Source organism: Colobus angolensis, unplaced genomic scaffold, assembly GCF_000951035.1.
Source record: "Colobus angolensis palliatus isolate OR3802 unplaced genomic scaffold, Cang.pa_1.0 Scaffold48, whole genome shotgun sequence".
Classification (NCBI taxonomy): Eukaryota; Metazoa; Chordata; class Mammalia; order Primates; family Cercopithecidae; genus Colobus; species Colobus angolensis.
This window is the reverse complement of record NW_012118265.1, coordinates 12,379,096-12,392,270: the sequence shown is the minus strand read 5'-3', so window position 1 is coordinate 12,392,270 and position 13,175 is coordinate 12,379,096. Positions and strand designations below refer to the sequence as shown.

Genomic DNA, 13,175 nt, shown 5'->3' with positions numbered 1-13,175 from the left:
GAAAAAAAAAAAAAAAAAGAAATACAAAAGAGCTGGTCCTGGTTACACAGTGCCTCATTCACCATTCTGACAATTCTGACTCCCTGTCTCCCAGTGACTGGAAGGTATCAGTGATGTACCCACATTAGCCTGGTTGCTTTCCAGGACCTCAAGCCCCAGAGATGAGGAAACACAGAAAGACGGTTTTTCCATCACCTCACCTGCGACTTCCTAAACCAGTGCTTCTTGCAGTCTGGTCTGACTGGCAGCATCAGCACAACCTGGTTACATATCAGAAACGCAGAATCTTAGGTCTATCCCAGACCTACGGAATGAGAATCTCTGGGGGAGAGGCTCAGTCGTCTGTCTCAACAAACCCTCCTGGGGATGCTGATTCATGCTCAAGTCTCAGAACCACCAGCCTAGATCACATCTTTTTTTTTTTCTTTTCTTTGAGAGGGAGTCTCACTCTGTCACCCAGGCTGGAGTGCACCAGCGCGATCTCAGCTCACTGCAACCTCCGCTCCCGGGTTCAAGTGATTCTCTTGCCTCAACCTCCCAAGTAGCTGGGATTACAGGCGTATGCCACCACGCCTGGCTAACTTTTGTATTTTTAGTAGAGACGGGGTTTCACCATGTTGGCCAGGCTGGTCTCAAACTCCTGACCTTAGGTGATCTGCCTACCTCAGCCTCCCAAAGCACTGGGATTATAGGCATGAACCACCGTGCCCAGCCAATCATGTCTAATAGCAGGAAAATACTCAGTCAAAGTAACAGGTCAATGGTTTTCTAACACATATCACAGGAGAAATATTAAAACCACTAAAAAGTTAAGTCAGTCTTCTGGATTCTGTAGTATCTAATGTGTTTAAAGAGAGTTTAGGGTATGAGGTATATTAGGAAAACCTTCTATAGGTCTGCAATTAAATCTACAATTTTTAAACTCCAATCACAGCATTTTAGAGCTGTCATGAATGTTATAGCAATAAATAATTTATTTGCACAAATAGATTTTATGGTCTGGCGTGCTGGCTCATGCGTGGAACCCCAGCACTTTGGGAGGCTAAGGCAGGTGCACTGCTTGAGCCAGGAGTTCAAGATCAGACTGGGCAACATGGCAAAACCCCATCTTTACTAAAAACACAAAAATTAGCCAGGCATGGTGGCACATGCCTGTAGTCCCAGCTACTCAGGAGGCTGATGGGGGGATCACCTGAGCCCACGAGGTGGAGGTTGCAGTGAGCCAAGATCACGCCACTGCACTCCAGTCTGGGTGACAGAGCAAGACCCTACGAAAAAAAAAAAAAAAATCTTTAGAGTTTTTGGTACCAAGCATATGGATAGGGAAAATATGTATCAAAAAGTTTTGCTAATTACTAATTGCTATTAACAATTACCATTGTTACAGCCCCGGTTCTAATGTTAACATGATATCTGTTATGGGCTCCATTGTGTCCCCTCAAAGTTCATACATATGTTGAAGCCCTAACCCCCAGCGCCTCAGAATATTACAGCATTTGGAAACAGACTCTTTAATGAGGTAATTTGTTAAAGTAAGGTCATTGGAGTGGGCTGCAGTCCAACATGACTGGTGCCCTTATAAGGAGACAAGGACACAGGCACACACAGAGGGAAGATGATGTGAAGACACACAGAGAAGGGGAAGCCAAGGGGAGAGGTCTCAGAAGAAACCAACCCTGCCTACACCGTGACACTGGACTTCTAGCCTCCAGAATTGGGAGAAAATAAATGCTGTCTGACCTGCCCAGTCTGTGGTATTCAGTTATGTCAGCTCAGCAAACTAATACAATATACGAAAGACTCTGCTCATGATGAGTTTGGGTGTCACCCAGCAGTCACTGCTGTGGTAAGCATTTGTGCTGTTCCACATACCTCCAGCTCTCCACCTCCTGGAGAAGATGATGATATTGTACTTTCCCACCCCCTGAAGAAGTTAAGCACCACCTATGACATGCTTTTGTCAATAAAAGGTGAGCAGAAGTAACATATATCACTCCTGAACAGAAACTCTAAGGGCCTAAGCATAATTCACCCTGTTCTTTTTCCTCAGTTGTAGCAACAAGAAATGCTCCAGAAGCAGCTGCTCCACCGGCCTGCCCTGTGGAATAAGAACACTGACAATGCTATGGTAAAATCCCCAGCCAAGCCATAATAGACTTGTGATGAGAGCAACAAATAAACCTTTTTCATCTTAGGCCCTGAGATGTAGGCATCGTTTGTTATTGCAGCATATCCTAGACTACCCTGACTACCACATTAGTTTACTTACAATTCAAAATAGGAGTCATCTCATTTACCAGACATTCATTTGTTTCATTTAGCTCAGAACAATAAGCATATCAATTAAACTCTGATCTTTGGTGGTTTGGATTTTTTTTTAACTTAAAATATCTGGTAATAAGGCCATGCATGATACATGCATGATGGTAAGAAGGCACAAGTCTTCTTTCAGAAGGTGGGAAGATGCTACTGAGATTAGCCCAAAGAAAGGACAGCTTAGCAAGGTTCTCTGCACTAGGTGGGCACAGGAAAAAGAGAATAAAACTACAGCGTTTCAAACCGGCAGTTCCCTCTGATTACCATGTAATTCTTCCCACACCCAGGACTTTACACAGAAGAGACTGAGCCAGTTTGAGTGGTTGAGCTGGGACTAGACCCCATGCCTTCTGACTCTCAGACCAGAGCTCTTTGCCCTGTACCATCTTTCTTAGTTCTTTAAGAATCAAAAGATAGAACTTCATTTTAGCCAACAATAGTATCTCCTTATCCTAAAGCCTCATCATAATTCTGATATTTACCACTGAAGAGAAAAATATGTTTACACTAGCATTTGTTTCAAAAAAAATAATCCAACCCAACTCACCCTGTGCACAGTAGGCTCTTTTCAAGGCTAGGTGTGCTGTGACTTTAGAGAAGCTTCTAAGAGCAAATGCCCATTGCTGGGCTTCAAGGTTTTCCTCCTTTTTCCTTTACTGCCAAGTAGCCACTGGCATGATTCCAGCCAGCTTCACTGCTGTTCTGTTTGGTCTTCCCTACAATTCATTCACTCAGCCCACATCATCTGCCTAGACCAGTCTGCCCCTTGCTGTTCTCACAACTTGCTGACTCTTCTGAACGCCCACAGATCCAGCTTTTCTGCTTCTGGACTTGAAGATCCACCTACCGCACATTACATTCCAAGGAACTAGGGGCAGGATGGCTGAATAGAGGCCTGCACCAATCATCCTCCCTGCAGGAGCACCAAAGTTTAATAACTAACCACACACACAAATCAGCACTGTCATAAGAACATTCCAAGGAATCAACCAACCTCTGTCTGTATGTATTCATGTATTCTAAGTTGTCTGGGTGACTGTGCTGTCTATTTATTAGTCAGGTGATTTATTTATCAGTACTTCTGTTTGCTCTCACTAGTATACATATGCCCTGCTGTGCACCCTGTAGAAATAATGGTGAAGAGGGGAAAATAGAGTGAGGGCTTTCTAACACACTGTCCTGTTATCTAGGCTGCCACATGTGGGCAGACGCCTTCCTCTGTGGTATGAAGAGTTGGTTGTGCTTTGCCTTGATAAATACTCTATGCAAATTTGACTGACGAACGCCAGTGTCATAAACAGAATTGCATAAATCAATCATTCCAGAAAGTTCATGGCATACAAATATTAACAAGTGTTATGAATTTTCTTTGAGGAACATAAGATTCTAACTATTATTGCTGGAAAAAAAAGTTAAAATCATTTATTTCACTCTGTAATGAATATAGCATCTTCTCCAACAAGAAATAAGGTTTATGATTTCAAGCTTTATTTAAATACCCGTTGCGTGGAAAACTAAAACAGTCCCAATTTGTAATTTATTTTACATCTCAGTTTATAGATCACTTAGAAGAGTGTTAATTCATCCTTGGAATGGCAAATGTCCTGTCTTAAGTGACTGATGGAAAAACAAAATACCATGCCAAATTCATCAGAAAATGTATAATTGAGCTATAAATACATTGTGTTCTTAACTAGCATGACATGCCAAAACTGAGGGCTTACTTTGGAAAACTGCAAAATCCAACACATGGGGTACTGACCATTTTTACTTCATTACATTTGAAAACCCATCTGTTGGCAATTATGTGTCAACATGGGCTTCTCAAATCCATGTAATCTAAATTACTTTTAGTTTTAAATGTGAACACATGGCAGGTTTTAAAAGAATTGTTTCATGCCACCGGTAAGGGGAGCACAGAAATGTGTAACAGTTCTATTAATCAGCTCAAGCTTAGTAATATTTCTACATCAAAAGTAGTAGAGCAAATAGGCTGTCTCCATTGTGTACTCTGGCTAACAACCAGTATTGAGATCACCAAATAATTTAAATACAGGAAACTTGATGCTTTCCATCTTCTTTAGAAGCCACCAATCTGGTTAGCCCAAATGCCACACACAAATGGTCCTAAGTTCCTGGCTGTTGAGTTTCTCCAGGACTACCGAGTCAGCCTCACAGGGGCCTGAAGTCCAACCAGGCTCCCTGAGATGTGAAGAGAAATGCTCATGTCAGAAACAAGACTTTATCACATTCTTCCATAGCCCCTACGCAAACCAGAATAAAATGAAGCTTTCATTAATGGCGACAGAGACAGCCAGCTGTTCTTCTCTGAGAAATGATCTTTGAGGCCAGGCATGATGGCTCACGCCTGTAATCCCAGCACTTGGGAGGCCAAGGCAGGCGGATTACCTGAGGTCAGGAGTTTGAGACCAGCCCGGACAACATAGTGAAACCCCATCTCTACTGAAAATACAAAAAATTAGCTGCATGTGGTGGTGGGCACCTGGAATCCCAGCTACTCAGGAGGCTGAAGCAGGAGAATCGCTTGAACCCGGGAGGTGAGCTAAGATCACACCACTGCACTCCAGCCCGGGCGACAGTGCGAGACTCCATCTCAAGAAAAAAAAAAAAGAAAAGAAAATGATCTTTGAATATAGTTCTAAATATCGAGTGACTTCTTCAGTATTCTTCTCTTGAAGTGAAATATCTCAACTTACCTAAACACAAAGCCACATTTCCTGGCCCTTAATTCACTTTGCTGCTGTAATCTAAACCCTTAAGTAAATTAGAGTCTCCCCAGTTGTGGAATGTACAAGCAGTACTCGGGTGGGCCATACCTGAGCCTGAATCTCTTCCCTGCTCCCTTATTACTGACACAATCTCAGGAAGTTACTTAACTTCTCTCTGGCACCCAGTTTAGTCCTCAAACTCGTGGAGATTAAACAAGATTATTCTGTAAGAGAAAGCACATAGCATCATGTCTGAAACACAGCTCCCCAGAATATTCTCTTTCTAAACGAAGTGCTATAGAGAAAAGTCGGTTGTCTACAACTGTGCTGTATGATACAGTTACCATCAGACACCATGTAAACATATGCGGCTATGTATATTTAAACCAACTTAAATTAAATACAATTAAAAATTCTGTTCTTAGACTGCACTGGCCATAATTCAAGCACTTGGGAGCCACATGTAGCCAGTGCAGATACGGATCATTGTCATCAGAAAGCTCTCTTAGACAGGGTTCATTACCTTATCCCCTTGGGTGTTGATATCAACTTTGCTTTCCAAGCCCCTGTGTGAGTACTTACACTGGTGAGTGCAGGGGCAAGGAGAGAGGAGAAAACAGTCTCAACTAAGGGTACCTTTGCAAAATACTCCATCCACCCCAGTGACTCTGCTGTCTTCTCTGATGTGACTCTCAGTCATGATGTAGGTTAAAGCCTGTATCTCAGGGATTCCTTCTCCTTCCCCAGGGTCTTTTTTCCTCTCTCCCCCCGACCCTGCTCTCCCTCGCAGCCTTAGAGAGGGTAGCAGGGCTTGTGGAGCTGAGAGATGATGCTCAAATGGGAACAGACAGTTGTCTAGCCTGGGAGCAGTCACTTCTGACCTGGGGTCATGGCTTGGCCTGGCCCCTGTGGCTGACAAGGCACTACTGCCATGGCTGGGAGTTGCTGGTGAAGGGAAATGTCCCTTCTCCAGCTAGGTCATCCCAAAACTGGTGGACCTTGAAGATCTGGTAGTCCCAATGCAGGTAGCAGCTGTGGTGTTCCCAGATTGTGTCTGGCTTCCACCACACCCGGCACAGTCTCCCCACTGCCTCCCACCTCCCACCCCCAGTACGAGGCAGCCTTAGATCTCTGTGTTTCCTGCCAATACTAACCGCCTCAGCAATCCATTAGGAATTTTCAACCAAACTTACAAAACCACACTCATGCTGGCTTTAACCATGAAACAGACTTACTGGTTCTTACAATAAAAAGTCTAGAGACAGGGCAGGCTTCAAATGGGTCACAGTCCAGTGGGTTAGTAACACCCCCAAGGGCCTGGTTTCTTTGCAAGCTTCATCTCTGCCTTCCACTGAGTCGACACCATCCTGAGCCCTCTTTCCTGAGGAGACAAGATGGCACCACCAGCTTCTGGGGCACAGGCTTCCTCTCACACGCACGGCAGAGGAAGCGAGAGCACACACTCTCAGAAGAGCAAGACAACTTCCCTCCAAGACTCCACCAACCGCTTCTCCTGACTTACTTGCCCAAATAGGGTCCCGAGTCTATCCCTGAGCCCACCACAGTGACACTGTCTCTCTCCAGTCAGATCGCCAGAACGGGGTGTGTTCAGCAGCACCGGAGAGACGTGAGCAAAGGCGAAAATCAGAGCAGCATTAGCAGGAAGCAGGGACAGCTGCTGGGAGGCCCCCCTCACACCTGCGTCCACATGCCCTCACCTGTTCTTGATGTATTCTCAGGGTTTGGCTAAGAAAACCTGGGGCCTGAGGTGCATGGGAACTGGTTCCTGGGCCTTCTTACATTCCACAAGCTGGGGTGGCCAAAGGTAGCCAGGATGGCAGTGTCACCATGCCGTTCTTTCTCCACAGCCAACCACCCGGTCTCCTCATGCCCAGTCCTCTCATCTGCCGGAAGACACATCCCAGGCCCTCTGGGAGGGGTTTGCTATAGACTGAACTGCGTCCCCCCCAGTTCATGTGTTGAAGCCCTAACCTCCAGTGTGATGATATTTGGAGGTGGGGCCTTTGGGAGGCGATTAGGGTTAGATGAAGTCTAACCATAATTCCTAATCCCATGATGGGATTAGCATCCTTATAAGAAGAGACATAGAGGCTTGCTGCTTCCCTCTCTGCTGTGTGAGCACACTGTTCCAGGCCACATCAGGAAGAGGGGCCTCAGCAGGAACTGAATCAGCCAGCATCTTGATCTTGGACTTCCCAGCTTCCGATTCATAAGAAAACACATTTCTGTTGTTTAAGCCACCCAGTCTGAGGTATTTTGTTATGGCAGCCCGAGTTGGTCAAGACAAGGAAAATAAACAGCCAATGCCTCTCAGAGCCCTTTCTCTCTGCTCTCTGGCCTCTTTATGTAGTCAAGAGGATAGGAGGGGTGCAAGTACAGCTGTTCAGGGGCTGCTGGATACCTCTACCTAATATAGGGCACAGGAGCCCGTGCTGCAATATGCTCAGTCAGAACTTTGGTATCTTGGCTCAAGACCTGGTCCCTATTTAAATAACAATACTTCCGAGATGAGCAATGCAGTGAGCCATGATAGCCACTGACACTACAGTATGCATCTGCTCAGCAGCTCCTTCCCTGGAAGTTTCAATGTGAGGAAACATGACTAGGTCCGAGGCAAGAAAGAGTGTGGCAAGGCAAGACTCAGAGAAAGGGAGACAAGCTGGAACTACACAACAAGCAAGCCAGGCTTGCTCTGGCTACGCAGAACTACAGAACTGGAAAGCTCCTGTGGCGGTCTTCCCTACCAGAGGAGAAACTGATTGAAGTGCACTCGGAAACAGCACCTCATTTATTTACTTATTTAGAATAGGTAACATACATTATACACACATGAAAAAAGCAACCACCACAAAAGACAGCCTATGGTGAAGAGTTTCTCTCTCAACCTCTATGGGCAATTCTTGAAACCTTTGCAGAGACTGTTTTTGCATATTTCCACATCTATGTATGTTATTTTTTTCTTTTTAAACAAACAGCAGCATACTACTTGCCCTACTCTACACCTTGCTGTTAACATACCTTAGAGATGGTTCAGTATCACACACACCTCAATATACCTCTTCTTCATGACTGTACAATATTCCATTCTATGGAGGTACCATAATTATTCAACCATGAAACACAGGGATTTTCCCAGCCCTTAATTCTTCATTATTAAAAAAAAAAAAAAACTGTATTGGCACCTATTGTGTGCCAGTCACTGTTCTAGGGAAGATAGAGAAGAAAATGAGACATTCAGTGTCACCTCCGTGGAGGAGTTTACAATCCATATGTGGAAATGAACATCCTTGCACATACTTCTTCATATATATGTGTGAATGTATTGTTAGTATAAACTCTCAAGGTGGAATTGCTGGGTCAAAGCCATATGCATTTCTAATTTCAATAGATATTGCAAATAGTCCACCAAACATGTCATGTCAATTTCCCTTCTCACAGTCTGTACTATCTTTTCATATGATTAAAAGTCATTATAGCTTTATATACCACTAGGTTTCTTAAACACAAAGTAAGTTCTCTAAAATGCTCATGATAACCTGAGCAATGACTAAGGAACTAGGGAACATAATATATCACGACACCCTTGTGGGGACACATCTGCTTCTGTGCAGAGGCTGCAGCAGAACCTGCTGGCTGATACTTTCCTCCCCTCCCATGTGGCACAGTCTTCCAGCAGCCCTGGGCTGGGGGTGGGATATGATGACAGGTCTTTTGGAGAACGTGGTGAACAGTTAGCAATATCACTCCCGACACAGTACATGGCAAGGAAGAACAATCTGTGAACACACAAAATCTGTCTATGAACAGAAAAAACAGGGATACCCATGACAGACCAAGGCCTGATTTCTCTCGTATTGAAAGAGCTTCTACAAATCAACCAGTAATCCAACAATCCCACAGGTAAGTGGGCAAAGAATATGGACAGTTCTTGCAAAGGAAATACTCTGTGTTCCAGAAAATCCCTGTTTATAAAACAAATACTATAATTAAATGTCTACATGTGTTCCTGATCAGCATCAATTTGCCCCCATTGTAACTGTTGTCACTACTTAAAACACCTAAACTTGGAAGAGCGCCCAGAGCTCACACAGCAGCACTTGGTCTCCTGGTCTTTTCTGTCTTCCCTCTTGCTTATGACTTTCCATGATTCTCACTATCTCATAGGCAGGAACTGCACACATGCTGCACAGGCTGCCTGTTGGTCACTATCAGCCATTCCCACCATTCCCCTCCTCACCTCAGTGACAGAGGTGGCTACTTCCTTCCCACTAGGCATTACCCCTGCAGGGACCCCACTGGGGCTCTGCAGAGATTCCTGGATCCCTTTCTCTGAGTCTGCCCCTTCCACTTGGCATACTTTTGCTTCTGACCTGAGGCTCCTGCAGCTCTTCTGGGAGGGCTGTTCTTGTACTACTGCCCTTGTATGCCCACCTACAGAAAGACTGAAGTACCTGGGTTATCAACAAGGATGGCTCTTAGCCAGTGGCTGACAGCATAGAAGAATGGAAGCCCAGATACCCTGGCTGGGGCAGGGACATCTCAGAGGCATCGTTGACAGTTGAGAGCTCCCGTTCAGGTCAGGCTGAACCTACCTGTCATATAATGATCTGAGATCCTTGCATGGCTATCCTTCTTCTAGCTCCTTACTGAATTCTTCTAGGAGCATTTCTTCTGCGAACAATCTTTGTTTCTGGGCCTGCTTCTAGGATACCCAACGTAAGACACAATCTTCTTCCTTAGTAACAAAATCCTGAGTTTTATTTTGGCATATGGCCACCGTGAATAAAAACTACATTTCCCAGCTTCCTTTGCAACCAAGTTCTTGCCAATAAGATACAGGGCACAAGTGCCCCATGAGACTTCTAGGAAATCCATAAAGGGGGCCCTGCTGATGGCTAGTGACCATCTTGGACCCTGAGGGCAAGGAGTACACCCTTAGGTTGTGGGAGCAGAGATCTGGAAAAGGCCTGGACCTCTAACAACCTCATGGATCTGCCAATACCAACCACAGATTGTCCACCACCCCACCTTTACCCTACAACTTCCTTTATGTGAGAGATAAGTTCCTCTCCTGTTTAAGCCAATGTCATTTGGGTGTTTGTTCCATGCAGTTAAATTTAATCCTAGTTTACAGACCAGATCATTGACTCTGAAAAATGACAGATACTCAGTTTGCCAGCCTCCCTTGCAGCTAGGCTTTGCCAGTGTAACCCAGATCTGGCTGATTTGGTATAAAGGAAGGTCTCAGGGGAAGAAAGGTGTAGGCAGGAGGTTCTGGAAAAGACATTTCTTACTGATGCAAAAAACAAACAGGTGCATAATGTCCAGCTCTCTTTCCACTTTCCACTCTGGCAACCTATTCCCTGCTACCTGCTTTTGGCTGCAGCATGTGAAGATGTGCTGTCTGGAGCTGTGGCAGCCATTCTATAACTACAAGTCCATGGACAAAAAGCCAGCCAGCTGAGGATGGCTGTGCAGAAGGATGGAGACAGCCTGGGTCTTTCAGAAACTCACTGAGATCTCCCACTCCAGACCAATAAATAGTCCACATTGTTAATCAGGTTTTCCATTACATACAGTTAAAAGCAACCTAACATACTCATGGGGGACAAAGCACTGAAGTAAAATGAGGAAAATTTAATCTTAATAAAACCTGGAGGTGATCATTCTCAAGTCTGCTACTATAACCTCTTGGAGGGTGCTATAGTTTGGGTGTTTTTGTACCCTCCCAAATTCATGATGAAACTCAATTCCCAATGAAAGAGTGTTGGGAGGTGGGGCCTAGAGTGAGGTGTTTAGGTCATAAGAGTGGGTTATCTCCCGCTCTTCCAGCATGTGAGGATATAGTGTTCCTCCCCTTCAGAGGATGAAGCATGCAAAGCCCCACTTTGGAAGGGGAGACAGAGCTGAGCCCTCACCAGACCCCAAATCTGGTGGTGCCTGGATCTTGCACTTCCAACCTCCAGGACTGTAAGAAATAGATATCTGTTCCTTACAAATTACCCAGTCTCAGGTATTCTATTACCACAGCACAAAACAAACTATGGGGAGATGACTGGGTTCTGGGAGGTGATTACCTGTGCTAGGCTGCCTCTGAGGGCAAGAAACAGCAACTCCAGCTTCAAAGAAGTGAAATAATAAGAAATAGGCTCCAGGATCAGCTGATTCCTGTGTCCAACAATACCATCAGGAACCCAGGGCCCTTCCCTCTCTCTGCTCTGCCACTCTTGAAATGGGCTTCATTCTCAGGCAGCCAGCAAGACGGGGGCATGCTTCTGGGCAGCACAGCCAGACCTACCTGGGGCCTATCAAGGGCCTGCACTCTTCCTCTTGGCTTCTCCCTCCAGCTAGACTTTCTTGCTTTCCTTCAAACATGCCAGGTAGACTCCTGCCCCAGCCTCTACATTTGTGTTCCCTCTGCCTACAGTGCTTTTGCATACATGTCCACCTGGCTCCCTCACCTCCTTCACGTCCTCACCCAAGTATCACCTCCCCAGAGAGGCCTGCCCTGACCACACCTTTTATGATTAACCACCTCCCAACTTCCCACTTCTTTTTCTGGCTTAATTTTTCTCCCTGGCATGTAACTGCGTCCAACATAGGGCACAGTCCCTCGGCCTCATTGACTCTCTGGGCCCCGCTTGCCTAGGTGTGCTCCAGGAAGGCAGAGATGTTTAAGATTGTTCACCCTCATTTCCCCAGGGCCTGGCAGAGTAGGGGTTTTACAATTATCTGCAGAATGAAGGAAAGACAGACAAGGGACAGACAACAGCCAGAGGAAGAAGTGCAGTGAGACAGGATCTTTCCAGAGATGGCACCACATCCATCAAGTCACAGGCTTTGCTCACTATGGAGAACTGGCACGTGCCCAGTCTCAACCACTCACTGGCAAGAAGGGATTTCCTTTAGTCCCACAACAGCACTGGGGTCCAGGTTTGGAGCAGGGGTAGACAGCTGAACAAAATGCAGGATGGAGAAATGGATGGATGTTGGGAGTGCCTAACAGTACCAGTTCTCCTCTCTGAGCCCTGGTTCTCCAGGGCTTTTTCTCTTGTCTGTGGTTTAAAAACAATGGCTATCTCAGCCCTTCACTGCCACCTGTCTAAAAAGAGTTGCTGCCGGGCATGGTGGCTCACGCCTGTAATCCCAGCGCTTTGGGAGGCCCAGGCGTGGGGATCACGAGGTCAGGAGTTTGAGACCAGCCTGACCAACATGGTGAAACCCCATCTTTACTAAATATACAAAAATTAGCCGGGCATGGTGGTGTCCATTCCCTGAAGCCCCATCCATGCCTCACCCCGCAGGAATCCGACTTCCACCCCCGGCCTTTAAATCTGCCTCGCACCTGGGTTATCAATGTATCAATGACCTACTTGCTTCTGAGACCAATGGGACTCTCAGGCCTTATCTTACCCTGCCTTGCTGCCCACTCCTCCCTCCTCAGCGCCTCTCCTCCCGGGCAGGACCTGCAGGTGCTCAGGCCCGTCCCCAGCCACTGGCTCCGTAGTCCCGGGCTCCCTGCTGGTGTCCACCTTCAGCCTCCTCTCCAGCCCCAGCCCTCTGGCGACTTTTCCCACTTCCACAGCGGCTACACCACGAGGAGCCCCATCAATGCCCGCTGCGATCTGCCCCTTTCTGCGCTGGTCCCCTTTCACCTGCTGGGAAATCACAGCCCTAAGGCTTGGAGAACCCAAGCAGTTTCCCTTACAACCCCAGGGTTGCGAAACTGCAGGGGAAACGCCGAATCCCTGAGCTGGGCTAGGGGCGCGGCGCGAGGTCGCATGGGCGGGCCGCGATCCCTCGTGGAAGGCGTCCCCACTGTCCCTGCAACCCCGTCCCTCTCCCCTCGTGGCCTGGGCCAGAAACACCCGGCCCCGCGCCGAGGAGGCGACGCCGCATCCTGGCACCAAGCCGGGGCAGTGCGGAGGGGCAGAGAGAGCCCAAGGGCTGCAGGAAGCGTGGAAAGGGAGTGGCCCCACGGGGACCCGAGCTCGCTCCAGATATTCGCCCCGGGGGCGGAGGGGAGGGGCCTACCACGGCCTTATTTCCGCGAGCGCCGGCACCGCCCGCTCCGAGCCCGGGTCTGTCGGGTGCCGCGCCAACTTTCCC

General features: G+C 46.9%; 1 protein-coding gene and 1 long non-coding RNA gene across 2 annotated transcripts in view; one reads left to right on the top strand and one right to left on the bottom strand.

Moving 5' to 3' along the window:
- Window positions 1-3,788: 3,788 nt before the first annotated feature.
- LOC105523971 lies at window positions 3,789-5,269 on the bottom strand. Its single transcript, XR_001003680.1, has 3 exons — window positions 5,154-5,269; window positions 4,820-4,929; window positions 3,789-4,518 (listed from the first exon to the last, which is right to left on the bottom strand). It is a non-coding gene; the product is annotated as an uncharacterized LOC105523971 (long non-coding RNA).
- A 7,185-nt stretch (window positions 5,270-12,454) lies between these two features.
- Window positions 12,455-13,175, top strand: part of RARRES1 (retinoic acid receptor responder (tazarotene induced) 1) — a 45,507-nt gene continuing 44,786 nt past the window's right edge. The window contains exon 1 of the mRNA XM_011959092.1: window positions 12,455-13,156. Within this exon, the coding sequence (XP_011814482.1) occupies window positions 12,455-13,156 (702 nt within the window). The remainder of the gene's footprint in view (window positions 13,157-13,175) is intronic.